Below are 14,140 nucleotides of genomic sequence, written 5' to 3'. Positions count from 1 at the left end.
TTTGTGGCTGAGTAGACAGTTCTGGAACATCTCAGTCCTGACACACACGGTGCCTGCTCCAGTTCCACAAGAAAACTCTCACAGCTAAACTTCAAATAGGCAGACAGACAGAATACTCAAAAGCAGTCCATAAGCCACAAGCCCACAGTTTCTCAAAAACCATGTCATTTTTAATAATAATAATTCATTAGCCACATTCAAGTAACATGACTGATCACTAGCAGTTCTGTTTACCATTCAATTTGTACTACTGAAAAACACAACCCTTCTTCCCAGAGTGACTATTTCATCATTACCATTAGTCACTAGTCGTGTCACCTGTCAGACTTAAAAACAAATCCAGAAATCCATACCTAGCAGCCACTGAAGATTCAGTTTGTAAACTCTAAAACCACAACTGACACCAAAAAGCAAAATCCTTCAAATCTGAAACAGCATTCCATTTTGACGCTGGCATAATGAATTCATCATAAGCTGCAGTGAGGGAACTGTGCACATATGCTGAACCTGCTGTGGAAACGCGAGATTTTAGCCTTTATTCCTTCATAGCTGCAGCTACAGGTGACTGGTTTGGACGCACAGACGGGAAACTGAACTGGGTGGTTCAGGTTAAGCTGAAACAAGGCAGAGAGACAGCAGCAGCAAGGGGTGTAAACATCCAGGGGGGGGGCGAAAGTCAGCACTGACAGCCACGGCGGGGGGGCGACGAGCACGGCACAGTAACCCTGACTGGCCTGTCTTCACACAGTCAATTAAGCTGACGGGGTGGAGGGAGAGTAGGAGACATGCCTGGATGGACTGATGCCCTCCCCACGCCCCCTCATCCACAGATATACCCCCTGGTCCTCTGGAGTCTGAGATCTCCAGGCCACTTTTGAGGGAGTGTGACGTGCCTTGACATTTATCCCGAAGTGCTGAATATGCTCTTATTCCGTCCTATATTGATGAGACAGGTGTCAACACACCTGTATTGGTTTGCATACTGTCAAAGGAATGTAATTGTTACTGCCCCCCACACCCGTCAGTTTGGAATGTCAGGTCGAAATGTAAGGAGACAATGAAGGCCTTTTTTTTTTTTTTACAGTTTATAACATGCAATGGATTAAATGTTGATTAATAAAAAGTGCAATCACATGATATTGTATATGTGAAATTATTGCATCTTTCTCAAAGAGCCAAAAGTACAGTTCCTGGTGCGGTATGGGGCTCCACTTCAGGCCTGTACAGGACTCGAACTCTGACAGATTTAAGGGAACATTGATCAAACTTCCACACGATTGGAGGGCCAGGGCCTATCGTACACATCTTCAGAATTTTTTATGGGAGGTATTGTGGGTTTAATTTATCAGGAAGAACAACCAAGGTGATCATTTTTGGAAAAAGTCATATACAAAGGAGGCCACATGGTCACATTGTTGCATTGTTGTAAGTTGTAAGGCAATTCATATCAATTTTATCATAATTCCAAGTCAATAATTATGAAAAAACTACTTTTGGTAATACATTTTATTAGCTTATTTTTCAGTATTATTATTTTAGAATTTTTTGAGTGTGTTAATATTACACTGCCTGGCCAAAAAGTTGCCATTTGAATTTAAATCAGCAAATACTTAAGAGCCAATGACTGGATTATTATTACAGCTCAGCAACGTTATGCAGCAATAAAGTAAAGTCAGCTGAGTACCTGAATCTACTGAATGGCCAGGTTACACCTCCATCCATCATAAATATATTTTTTCTTCCCTGTTTTCATGGGCATATTCCAGGACAAGAATGCCAACATTCATTGGGTTTGAATTGTCAGAGTGGTTCAGGGAGCATGAGGAATCATTTTCACGCACCACAGAGTTGTGACCTTAACCTCATTGAAGGTCTCTGGGATGTGCTGAAGGAGGCTTTACGGAGTGGTTCAACTCACTTGTTAATACAGGATCTCGGTGAGAAATGAATGCAAATCTGGATGAAAATAAAGGGTGAGATGTTGCTTAAGCCTGTGGAAACAATGTCATCACAAAGATGCGCCATAATCAAAGCTAAAGGTGGTCCAATGAAAAATTCAAATGGCGACGTTTTTTTTTGGCCGGGCAGAGTATTATTATGTATTATTCTTAAAAATTTGCAAGTGACACCGAACAGCAGAGTGTCTGGTCCCTCCCCTGAAATCTTGTTCCAAGACGCTCTGCTTCATCTGCCCGTCAAAACAGAGTTGATGCTGAAAGGGAAGCAGGTGATATGTGAGTTTGGTCCGGAATGGCGGGTCGATGCGGCCTGCTGGATGTGAATAACTGATGGGGAGAGATGCCCGCCAAGGGGGACAGCCGCTCACAAAGCACCGCCCGTGCACGCAACACCCTCCATAAAAATTGGGTTTTAGGAGCCGGACCTTGGAAGTGCGCCCTTGGTTGGTAAAGGGTAAGTCATCCCTACTCTCTGCACACAGCACAGCATCTGATACATCACTGAGGAGAGTGGCCATGCAGGAACCGTGCGAAAAATAACAGGCCACACCAAGTCCTTAACAGTGTGACTTTACATCCTGTGGAGAAGTCCATTTACACCCGAAACTGTCTCAAACATTTCTGGCAATTAATACTGGGAATTTAATCCTGTGGAATTTTCTAAATGGCATTTACAGTATAAGACACTGGGATTGAAGGAAGGTGTGCCTGTGATCAGAAGGTCGGCGGTTCAAATCCCATGGTAAGCGGAGTGATTTCCCTGTTGGCACCTTGAGCAAGACCCTGAACCCCAATTGATCTAGGGACTAGCTGACCATGCTTTCTCAAATGTATGACACTGGATAAAAATGTTTCAGAAATAAATTTTAAGAATGGAAAAGGAACAGCGGCAAGTTTAACAAAATGGGCAGAAACAATGGTGCGGAAACCCACTTTTTGTGAAGGAGAAGTGAAAGAATGGCTCCACCCATCCCTGAGAAGCTCCGCCCCCACTCTCGGTGTATGTTTATAGCCCTGTCTGCCATATACACTTCCAATCAAAACTGAAATTCAACATTTCAATAACAATAAATCCAAAATGGAACTTTTTTTTTTAAATTAAAAAATTATGTAGCTTTGAGGCTTGTTGCCATTTAATCACAATTAATAAAAGAAAGTTAAAATTTAACACACCACATTAGGGCACATTCACACACCAAACATATATTCCTATTTGACGCTCTTTTCCAAAGTAGCAATTCCAGCTCATTTATACAGCTGGATATTTTTACTGGAACAGGGCCCTCCCCAGGATTTGAACCTGCAACCATTGGCTTAGGAGTCTACACTGCCTGACTGACCTTGTATACTTCAGGTATGTGCCTGTATAGCATGCGGCTGTACATGTTCGGGTTCCTTGACGCCCGGGGTGGGGTGAGGGGGGTCGCTGTAACCCCTCTCACTCACAGTGGCCTGCTCTGTGCAGGCTGGGCCTCTCACAAACCTACTCACCCCCTGGAATCTGGTCATACTCACGGGACCAGCTGCAGAGCATGCTATCCAACACGCACTGCTGCCTCTTGGAGGAGCCCGATCCAACACGCACTGCTGCCTCTTGGAGGAGCCCTATCCAACACGCACTGCTGCCTCTTGGAGGAGCCCGATCCAACACGCACTGCTGACTCTTGGAGGAGCCCTATCCAACACGCACTGCTGGCTCCGTGTTAAAAAGGCAGCAACGACGAGAAAGTCTTCAATATTACATGGACACATCGAGGGGAACATTTACTCTAATGTTCAAAAATCCCAGCACCCAGATGTTCTACACATTCTGATTGAAAAAAATCTCATGTCTATATTACTGTGAAGACAGATTAAGTCTAACGTTACATCCATGAGAGATGCCCCATCTGGATGCCTCTCAGTGTTCAATATTGATACCTGGGAACCCTATTTAATAGACAGCAAGCATGGTGACAATGCACTGAAGTCATCGCTCTGCAGACTGAGCCAGCGACGGCACGTTATGTGCTATGGACTGATCTCTGGCCGAAAGACATGTTTGCTGAGCTGAGCAGATATTGAACATCATGGAAGTTTCTGTTTACTTCCTCTGAGCTTGTCTGCCATCAGTCACGGCAATCTCCGTGCCAAGCAGTGGCAGCAGACAGGGTCATCTATAATTAATTTGAGATTCCCCCTCCCTCCAAGAAGCTGACTTCAGCTTCTATCACCAACACAGCCAGCGGTTTCACTTTCAACATTCCTGCTAAGGAAAAGTCATACTTGTAACATATCGCAGGTCTATCCTTCCTTTTGTACTCTAATATATACTAAGCATGAAGCCCAAGCCGGTAACTCGTGCATAATTAGAGGCATCCTGCAGTGAAGAGACACTCGCCAGCCGTCATGCCTTGGGAGTCGGCGAGCTTCAGGCAAAGGCCGGCCCCAGATCAGGGGTCTATAGCGCATGAAGGCCCTGCAGGAACAAGGCTGATAGGGCGGCAGAGAGACAGCTGAGGGCCACTGGCTCCGCACTCACTAATATTAGACACCCCCATTTCAGAGGCTTCACAAAGGTCAGCCTTTATTGTGCTGAATAAGGGGCTTCTTCACATTATTCACACCTTGATATTTGCCAGGGAGGCTTTTGTTTTTAAGACCATGAACAGGACAAAGGGCATGAGGACTTTGAACTTGCATGCTTTAGTTTACCAAAACACCACTCTTGTTTCCACCACATGCACCCCCCACCATTTCACAGCTTTTCCATTTCACAGAAATGCAGGCTAGTACCTATATTCAATCTCCAACATGGATGCTTGTGCGATCTATCACTCTTATTAATACAATGTTAAAAATTACTACAGAAACCGCCCATTTTACCGGTATACTAACAAAGCTGAAATGAAACTGCAGTAGCTGCAGTGACTAGTCCAGAATATCATGGTGTCGAGTTACATCACTTGTGTCTTCACTGGCTGTCTACCTTAAACACCATCGTACAGCAGACAAGAGGCAGAGCTATAGGTGATTTTCAGCTTCCTGCTATAGCGAATATATAAAGGCACCCGCAAGAAGGCGTACAGAACCAGAAAGGCAAAGGAATACCATTTCTGTGAAAAAGCCACCTAAAATAATAGCAAAATAATCATTAAATAAACAGACAGACAGACATCAAACCAAGGGTAGGCCGCAATTATGACCTAGAAAAAACATGAAGAATTAATGTTTTATTCAGTCAATACTAAGATGCATAAAATGTCAAACAGGCTAATAATGGTTCGTTAAGTAGCTCCGAAGTAGATAAGCAAGTATCGCTATAATAAATGTTCAGTTTATAACGGGGACATCGTCACTCTGGCGCTTCTCGTTCTCATGCAGGCACCTGTTTAATGCTTCTTTTATATTCCATTTTAACAGCAGCCAAATTCAAAGCCATGGCGTGGTTAACGATTCTAATTATCTGCATAAATACCTACTTGTCCCTCAGCCAACACACACCAGAACCGCAAGCAGCAGCTTAGCATGGCTACTTCCATGGAACACGGCTTGGTTATGATTCCCATAAACAAATTGAAAGGTATCTAAGGACCTTAACAGCGGTATTCTACGACAACGCTGTTGCAGTCGCTCGCTCAGGAAGTGTGATTAACATGCCGGAGTTTAAACGGTAGCGTGCCGTGCAAATATTTACTTTATTGACTCATTACATCCTTGGCAAACAGACACAGTCGAGGGTTGTGAAATGTGTCCTCGTTAGCGCTATGTTTGTCAGCCCTGACATGTGAAACGTGGCCCCTCCTGCCCGCGTTATCCGCACGTGTGTGTTTATGGATATCCTGTTAAGCTTGGTGCTACTAATTCCTAAACTCTGGACGCTAAGTGGAGAGTGGGGGGGGGGGGGGGCTGGTAGGGTTTTATTATTTATCTCAATGGGCTGAACCTCACTCAGCTCCCAAAAGAGGCTCCTTATGTCACGTTACATTACAAAGTGTGATGGATCCTGCCCCAGACACAAGTGACACACATGATGACTGTAGTGAGAGATTTGGCACTAAGTTCATTATTCAGTGATTTGACCCACCGCCACCACTGAAGGCTGCAAAAAGTAGAGTTGCAAAAAACACCAAGGCTTGACCATTTTGTCAGTTTGAGGTTTCCTGTTCTGAGGCCCTGTTTGAAGGATGGGCATTTACTTGGCCAGGCACAGCCAACTGGCACAAGCATTACCTTAACATCCTTTTTCTATGTCTGTACTATTTCTATGTCCCATTTGATCAACACGGCACCAGACAACAGAAGCCTTGTGTGATTCTGTAATCTGAGAGAGGATAGCAGCAAGCAGCCAGCAGGGCACAGCTGCCGAGAGGCTCGCTGTAAGACAGGAAGGCTGAGCTAGATATATAAAAGGTTACGTGACAGAGTAAGAAAGTGGGGGCGCTCTTTGCCATGGCAACTTCCTCATGGTTAAGAGAAGGCACAGTTTGTCTTGGAATTTAAATACGAAACCTCCAGACGATCTCTGGAAATGCAGTGGACTCCAGTGTCGTACGAGCTTCTCCACATTCAGAAACTGGATTTATTAATATAGAAATAAAAACTTTGTTTCCGTAGCAACAGATACAGTCCATAAGGAAAGAGTCTCCTCCAGTTGCCTAGACAACTAACCTGCAACAGACACACAGCTGAGCAATGTTCAAGCCGTTGATCTTTCCATAAACAAGCTCGGACGACTGAATCGAATGAAAATAAACAGAAGTGTCAATTACATTTTCCCAGATAAGAGTGGTCTTTGCAGTGAGCTACGTAATGGAGCTATTTGATAATAAGAATAATACAACAAACAGACTATTATGACCACAGTGAATGTCCCCTGAATGTCATCATTATACACTATTCTCTTTAAACTTACTGTGTTCACAACAACACTTGACAAAATTAATATTCAGCAGATACAAACACACACAGTATTTATGAAGAAAACAGAATGCTTACATGTAAATCATCAAAAAATACAAATATTTCAGCAAAGATAAACATTTAGGTACTAAATCTCTCATACCAAAGCTTTTTCCCTGGATCTATGGTAACATCCACTTTCCATACCATAATGTTACTAGGAGGAATTTCATTTAGGTTTGTACAAATACTTTTGCGCTGAGAAATCCTTTACCAGTGAGCAAAGGGACTTCCATGTGCAGGAAAACTAACATGCCTGTTCACTGTTGTAAGAGCTCCTTCAGGTAATGGCACATATGCTGAGGGTCTTTCCACAGAGAGCTGAAAATCAGAGAACATCACCTCTCTGTGTTCTTCTTAGCCAGTGAGGGCCCAAAACAGAGGGAAACCCCCAGAGAGGTTCAGGAACTATACTAATAGGTCCAATGCCTCTCTCGACAAGACCATATAACCAAAGAGCCAGAGAATGGCATTTGTGCTGGAGTGAGAGAAAACAGACACAAAGAGATGGTGATAAAGAGGTAATTGCACCCAAAGGTGTGCTCAGGAGCCGGAAACCAAAGAGCAAAGGCAGTCAGCGACGTTAGCCCTGGCAGCGACGTTAGCCCTGTCAGCGACGTTTGCCGTGTCAGCGACGTTAGCCCTGTCAGCGACGTTAGCCCTGTCAGCGACGTTAGCCCTGTCAGCGACGTTAGCCCAGTCAGCGACGTTAGCCCTGTCAGCGACGTTAGCCCTGTCAGTGATGTTTGCCGCGTCAGCGACGTTAGCCCTGTCAGCGACGTTAGCCCTGTCAGCGACGTTAGCCCAGTCAGCGACGTTAGCCCTGTCAGCGACGTTAGCCCTGTCAGTGATGTTTGCCGCGTCAGCGACGTTAGCCCTGTCAGCGATGTTTGCAGCGTCAGCGACGTTAGCCCAGTCAGCGACGTTAGCCCTGTCAGCGACGTTAGCCCTGTCAGCGACGTTAGCCCTGTCAGTGATGTTTGCCGCGTCAGCGACGTTTGCCGCGTCAGCGACGTTAGCCCAGTCAGCGACGTTAGCCCTGTCAGCGACGTTAGCCCTGTCAGCGACGTTAGCCCTGTCAGTGATGTTTGCCGCGTCAGCGACGTTTGCCGCGTCAGCGACGTTAGCCCAGTCAGCGACGTTAGCCCTGTCAGCGATGTTTGCCGCGTCAGCGACGTTAGCCCTGTCAGCGATGTTTGCCGCGTCAGCGACGTTAGCCCTGTCAGCGACGTTAGCCCTGTCAGCGACATTTGCCGCGTCAGCGACATTAGCCCTGTCAGCGACGTTAGCCCTGTCAGTGATGTTTGCCGCGTCAGCGACGTTAGCCCAGTCAGCGACGTTAGCCCTGTCAGCGATGTTAGCCCTGTCAGTGATGTTTGCCGCGTCAGCGACGTTAGCCCAGTCAGCGACGTTAGCCCTGTCAGCGATGTTAGCCCTGTCAGTGATGTTTGCCGCGTCAGCGACGTTAGCCGCGTCAGCGACGTTAGCCCAGTCAGCGACGTTAGCCCTGTCAGCGACGTTAGCCCTGTCAGCGACGTTAGCCCTGTCAGTGATGTTTGCCGCGTCAGCGACGTTAGCCCAGTCAGCGACGTTAGCCCTGTCAGCGATGTTTGCCGTGTCAGCGACGTTAGCCCAGTCAGCGACGTTAGCCCAGTCAGCGACGTTAGCCCTGTCAGCGACGTTAGCCCTGCCAGTGATGTTTGCCGCGTCAGCGACGTTAGCCCAGTCAGCGACGTTAGCCCTGTCAGCGATGTTTGCCGTGTCAGCGACGTTTGCCGCGTCAGCGACGTTAGCCCTGTCAGCGATGTTTGCCGCGTCAGCGACGTTAGCCCTGTCAGTGATGTTTGCCATGTCCACTTGGTCAGCTGAGTATTGGGGTGACTCACTGACGAACTGAGCATGAATACGAGAATGAAACTGCAGGAACCGCAACCACTGGCGCCCTGCCAGATTGGCCTTGTCCGTATTTAGCGTTGACATGTGTACAGGAACCACACAGGAAATGGTACCCCGTCACCTCAGTGCCCTGTAAACCTAGACCTTGGCAAGCTAGCCGGCACTCGTGGCATATGGCAAATCGGAATGTACCGGCGCGCCCCTCGCATTCTGCCAGCCCGTGTAGCCGCCACAAAACAGGCTTACGCTTTTCTTTTTGTTTTTTTCTTTTACGGCAAATGCAAATCCATGCGCAGAAACAACATGAGCTATCCCATCTAAGCTAGAGGAAGCCTTTCATGTAGACGCCCGCAGGGTACCATGATAACAGGGGCACACAAGGAAAACTAATTACGCCTGAATATCCTGTTGTAGGAGGATCTGTGCCATACTTTTCATAACAGGACTGTTACATGTAAGCTATATAGATGCCTATGGGCATTAATTTGTTCATAAAGACTCCATTAACAACAAGCCCACGACAGACGCAAGCATATGGTATACACATTCCTAATGGTGATATGACATCACAAACCATCTCACTCAACAAACCAACTGCCATGGATTCTTACAGGTCTTGCAGAGCTTCCGGCATGAAGGACATGTGCAACTCACAGGCTAAGCAATAAGATAAAATGTCCTGGGTTTAACCCTGTGGTGGAAACGGGCGGAGCAGAGCAGTTAAGTGGGACACAAGAGGAGCATTCCACTGTCGTCCCCTCGGCGGGGTTGCCAGCATGCGGCAGGGAGAAGAAGAGGCATCGTTAATTCTTTGGAAAGGGCACTGCTATAACCTTAAAGCCAGCAGTGTGTTTATACTGGATAGAAGCCACTTCTGAGAATCAGCTCTTTAAAAAAAAGACTTTGCCCAGCCTAAGCGACTGGCACACAAATGGGTCGAGTATCAAAACCTGTGTGTAAACAGCTGGTAAACAAAATAAACTAGTTCTTCCATTACATGAATATTTACATCAAATTGTTTAATGTGATACGATGACGTCAAGCCTAGTTTTCCCTGGGGAAGCAAAATTTTCTACCTGGAAAATGTGACGTGATTAAACTGCAACAGCACTGGTTCTACGTCTGTAATTAGATTTCACACACAAGCACCACCTACACACCTATTCTACAAAAAACATGCAGAAACAAAATGTTCTACCTGATTTAAAGGAGTATAAATAACCTCAAAATATGTAACTGAAAATTATGTATGGCAAACTGAAATAGCGATGCAGACAACCAGATGAGAATGTCTCATAAATACTTCCAATCTGATGTCAAAGAGTATATTATTCTTGCTTTCATTTGCATTTATTTATTTAGCAAATGCTCTTGGTAGAGTGACACACAAGTGAGGATCAGCAGAACAGGTCAGACAGGGTCTCTGGAGCAATTCGGGTTAAGGGTCTCACTCATGGGTCAAACAGTGACATCGTTCTGCCAGTCATGGCATTTGAACTGGCGACCTTCTGATGACCAACAGAGCCACAAACCGCCAATTTTTAGCTATACACAATGTTTGTTTGGTCGCTCTACACCAGAGGTGGGGAACCTGTTCCATGGAGGGCCGGTGCGGGTTTTTGGGATTGCCTCTCTATCAACCAATAATACAGCAGTGGTTCTCAACTCCAATCCTGGGGACCCACTGTTATTGGCTGATTGAGAGGCCATCCCAAAAACCCGCACCCACACCGGCCCTCCATGGAACAGGTTCCCCACCCCTGTCTCAACACCTGGGCTCAAATGTCATGTTTTACCTTTATAAGCACAAGGAGCTCAATTTGAAGCCCGCACTGCAAGCACCGGGCTCACAGCATGAAGCCCGCACTGCAAGCACCGGGCTCACAGCATGAAGCCCGCACTGCAAGTACCGGGCTCACAGCATGAAGCCCACACTGCAAGTACCGGGCTCACAGCATGAAGCCCACACTGCAAGTACCAAGGTAACAGTCAGGCCAGCCAAGACACGAGCATCTCAAAGGAAGCAAGCCAAAGAGAGCTGCCGGGAACTTTCCGGAAAATTTGCTTGGGTGTCCTCCTCCGGCAAGCTTCTGTCGCATTCTTCTGTTCCCTTAGCTGAGCATTAAACATCCATTTAAAATGATAAATCTTTTTTTGCTGTTTCTTAAATTTGCCCTATCCTTTTTCTCAAAGGGATGTTTCTGCTATTTCGGTCCTGGGTATCTCAGCCAAGATTATTTGCCTCTCAGCACGAGAGGCGAACCTGCAGCGTGGTTCCGCCTGTGGACGGCCCGTCGCTGGGATAAACCTGTGCTTTTCCAGCCCGCTGTGTTGACAGGATGAGCCGAGTCAATTCACCGCCAAGCCGCTCTGCCTGGTCACGTGGCTGTGCCCATCGCCCGGAGTGTCCCTCCTGCCTTCACTGCCACCAGAGCAGCCAGGCTCCTCCTGCTGGCCTCCGTCACTCTCATGTGGCATCACAGAGAGCCTGGCTTGTGGGAAAACAGCCTCATCCACTCAGTACTCACTGTTTCTGGGGCCCTCTGTGCACCGACAGCTCAGCGATAATGCTAAACAAGTCTGGCTCTCCCCGGCGACCACCATTTACTGTAAATAAGTACATCTCTGTAATATTCTGGGAATAACCTTCCAATAACACCCATCAACCCTAAACTTTATATAACTGAAGAATAAAGATGAAAAAAAACAGAACCTTTCCCCTTTTGCTCATTTTTAAAAGATGGCAAAGTCAAAACATGACCTTCTTTCTGAATAAATTCCGCATCTAAATAAGCGACCCAGGGTTACGTCAGAGATGAAACTACCGACGTGCCGATGAGATGCAAACACGTCACCTGCTCCGCCGTTATCAGCCAGCATCAGCCATTTGCTTTTCTTAACTCCTGCAAACAGGTGCGGGCCGCCATCGCATTGAGCCATCGCCAAAGCCCGATAATGACAGAGAGCAGACATGGTCCCTACACTCCAGTAATGACACCCAGATGGATCCTTTCAGGCCAGCGGAGATGTTGCTCACTACACTGCAGAGGAAAAGCCTTAATCCTTAGCTGCACAGTTAATCAGCAAGTACCAGCACCATACAGGTTTGCATACACATCAAAAGCTGAAGGATACAACAGCGTCCATGGAAACAGATCACAGAACTTCATTACAGAACACATTCAATCCTCTGATTTAATCCACTGCTTTTTCTAATAAGAGGCTGAGCCCAAGCACAAAGGTTATTCTTAAATTAGATTTTGTACTTCAAAAACCATAAATGCTGAAAATACTTACGTGCCCAGAACTTCTTTGAAGTCATAATTTTCCTTAATATCTGAAGTTTTCTTTTTCCAGGTGTTGCCGTCGTCACCCAAAGGCATCTTGCTGTCGCTACGGTCAGACACGGGCAAGCTGGGAAGAAGAATTTGAGACAACTCAGCGACCTCAAAGGCTTTGAAAAGCACGCTGCTCCAAACGGCCTCGCTTAATCTGGCAGTCCAAAATAACCACTAAAGTATTTCTTAGCTGCAGGGAGATAAAGGCGAGGCATTAGTGTTATATGGTCACATGATTTCACAACCATGAAGTTCCTAAGGAGGGCAATGCTTAGATGTGCTGCTGAAAGCCTGACAGGCCACATCAGCATCCTGCCCCCACAGAGCAGCTCAACACTGACTCAAGATGTCTGATCTGATTGGACGCTGGAGATCATATGGCTTCTTGGCTGCCATCAACACTGAAAATTCCCTTCAAAGTTTATCAAGTTTCTGTGTGTGTGCTTGTGTGAGTGAGATCTGTATATTGCACATGAAATATGTGAAATATATGTACATACACACACACACACACACACACACACACACACAAACAAACAAAACAGGGAGGGGGGGGTGTTACTCTTCGTAGTACACAGGGCATACACAGGCGCAATAACGGTTGGTGATGCTGCTTAACACAATTCTTCTGACCCAAGAGAGTCAACATGCTTTCATTTCTATCTCCTTTGCAGAAATCTCCCTGTTCACCTGGGTCAAAGCAGTATCTGATCACGCTTAATCGTATCCTCCATGCATGCAGTCACTTCCACCTTCCCTTAGAAAGGACTTCTGAAATCCCAAACAGAATCAATTTCCCACCAGGAAATTGGAGGCAGCAAATTACGCAGCTATGTGATAAAAAGGAAAAGAGAGAGAGAGAGAGAGAGAGAGAGAGAACTGAGTGAAGAGAGCAAACTTACCTCTGATAAAGGGCTCGACTGTAGAGAAAGGGGACTGGTATTTTCTCCTGGCAAAAGACTAGCAGATAGTTCCAACAAAGAAGCAAAGGAATAGAAAAAAAGCACTAATCCTGTAGGGAAAGTGTGACCAGTCAAAGGGTCAAGCCAAGTGTTTACTTACAGTAAGCCTAACACTAGCTTAATCTGCCCTTTACGCACTTAGCAATTAAATGCAGCAAACATGGAACATAAGAGACATTCCCAGTATATACACATATTTGTTCCTTGTGTGTCCACTGCATCTCACCAGTTCATTCATTAAATTATTAAAAAGATTCATTGGAAATACACATATATACTTTGGGTAAATTCTCCATGTTAAGCAAGCAGAGAAAATTTCACCTTCAAAAATAGTAAAAGCTATATTAAAAGCAATTTTAAGTATTATTTAGATATATAAAAAAAAATTGAATTGTGGTCTGCCTTTAAAGTCTTTCACGTGCTTAAAACAAAGACTGTCCATGCATCCACCCACCCATCCATCCATCCATTCATCCATCCACCCATCTTGTAACCACATATCCTGATCAGGATCATAGAAGGCAGCACAGGGCACAGGGCTGGATGTGAAAGCCAAAAAAGACTTTTACATTGGAATATATCCAATTTCATGTCATGTAATTCAGATTTTAAAGGAAAGGGTGGGAGATGGACTGAAAGTTTAGAAAGCGATTTTAAGCTTGGTTGCATTTGCTAAGTTACTCTTTGTTAGTTTAACCGGCTGGTAGCAAAGCAAATGCAGAGTATATGGACCTATCAGTATGCAGCACAAAACGAGGGCCCCACTTCAGGGTATCAACATTTCACAGGATCCCTTAAAAGTAGCTTGTAATAATTATCTTCAGCCTACATCAGCTGAAACGCTTGTTGACACATCACAGATGCCATACATTTTTAGTGCAGGAATGAACTCCACACACAGAGCAAGGGCCATTTGTCAATCCCGACTCAGGGAAGAGGACCCTACAGAGCCCAGTGTGCCGGTGACAACGCTTAGGAGGAATTAGCAAACTCTCTATGTGAGAATTAAAACAACGACTAGGCCAGAAATCCATTTACTGTTGGG

General features: G+C 45.8%; 1 protein-coding gene across 2 annotated transcripts in view; it reads right to left on the bottom strand.

The window, feature by feature from the left end:
- The window catches only part of LOC111833094 (calcium/calmodulin-dependent protein kinase type 1), a 60,985-nt gene that overhangs the window by 40,763 nt on the left and 6,082 nt on the right, over positions 1-14,140 (bottom strand). For both annotated transcript variants that reach the window (XM_023791032.2, XM_023791031.2), the window contains one exon: positions 12,093-12,209. In XM_023791032.2, the coding sequence (XP_023646800.1) occupies positions 12,093-12,178 (86 nt within the window). In that variant the 5' untranslated portion in view covers positions 12,179-12,209. The remainder of the gene's footprint in view (positions 1-12,092; positions 12,210-14,140) is intronic.

Source organism: Paramormyrops kingsleyae, chromosome 8 (assembly GCF_048594095.1).
Source record: "Paramormyrops kingsleyae isolate MSU_618 chromosome 8, PKINGS_0.4, whole genome shotgun sequence".
Lineage (NCBI taxonomy): Eukaryota > Metazoa > Chordata > Actinopteri > Osteoglossiformes > Mormyridae > Paramormyrops > Paramormyrops kingsleyae.
Note: the sequence above shows the minus strand (reverse complement) of the source record. Positions and strands in the feature narration are given on the sequence as shown.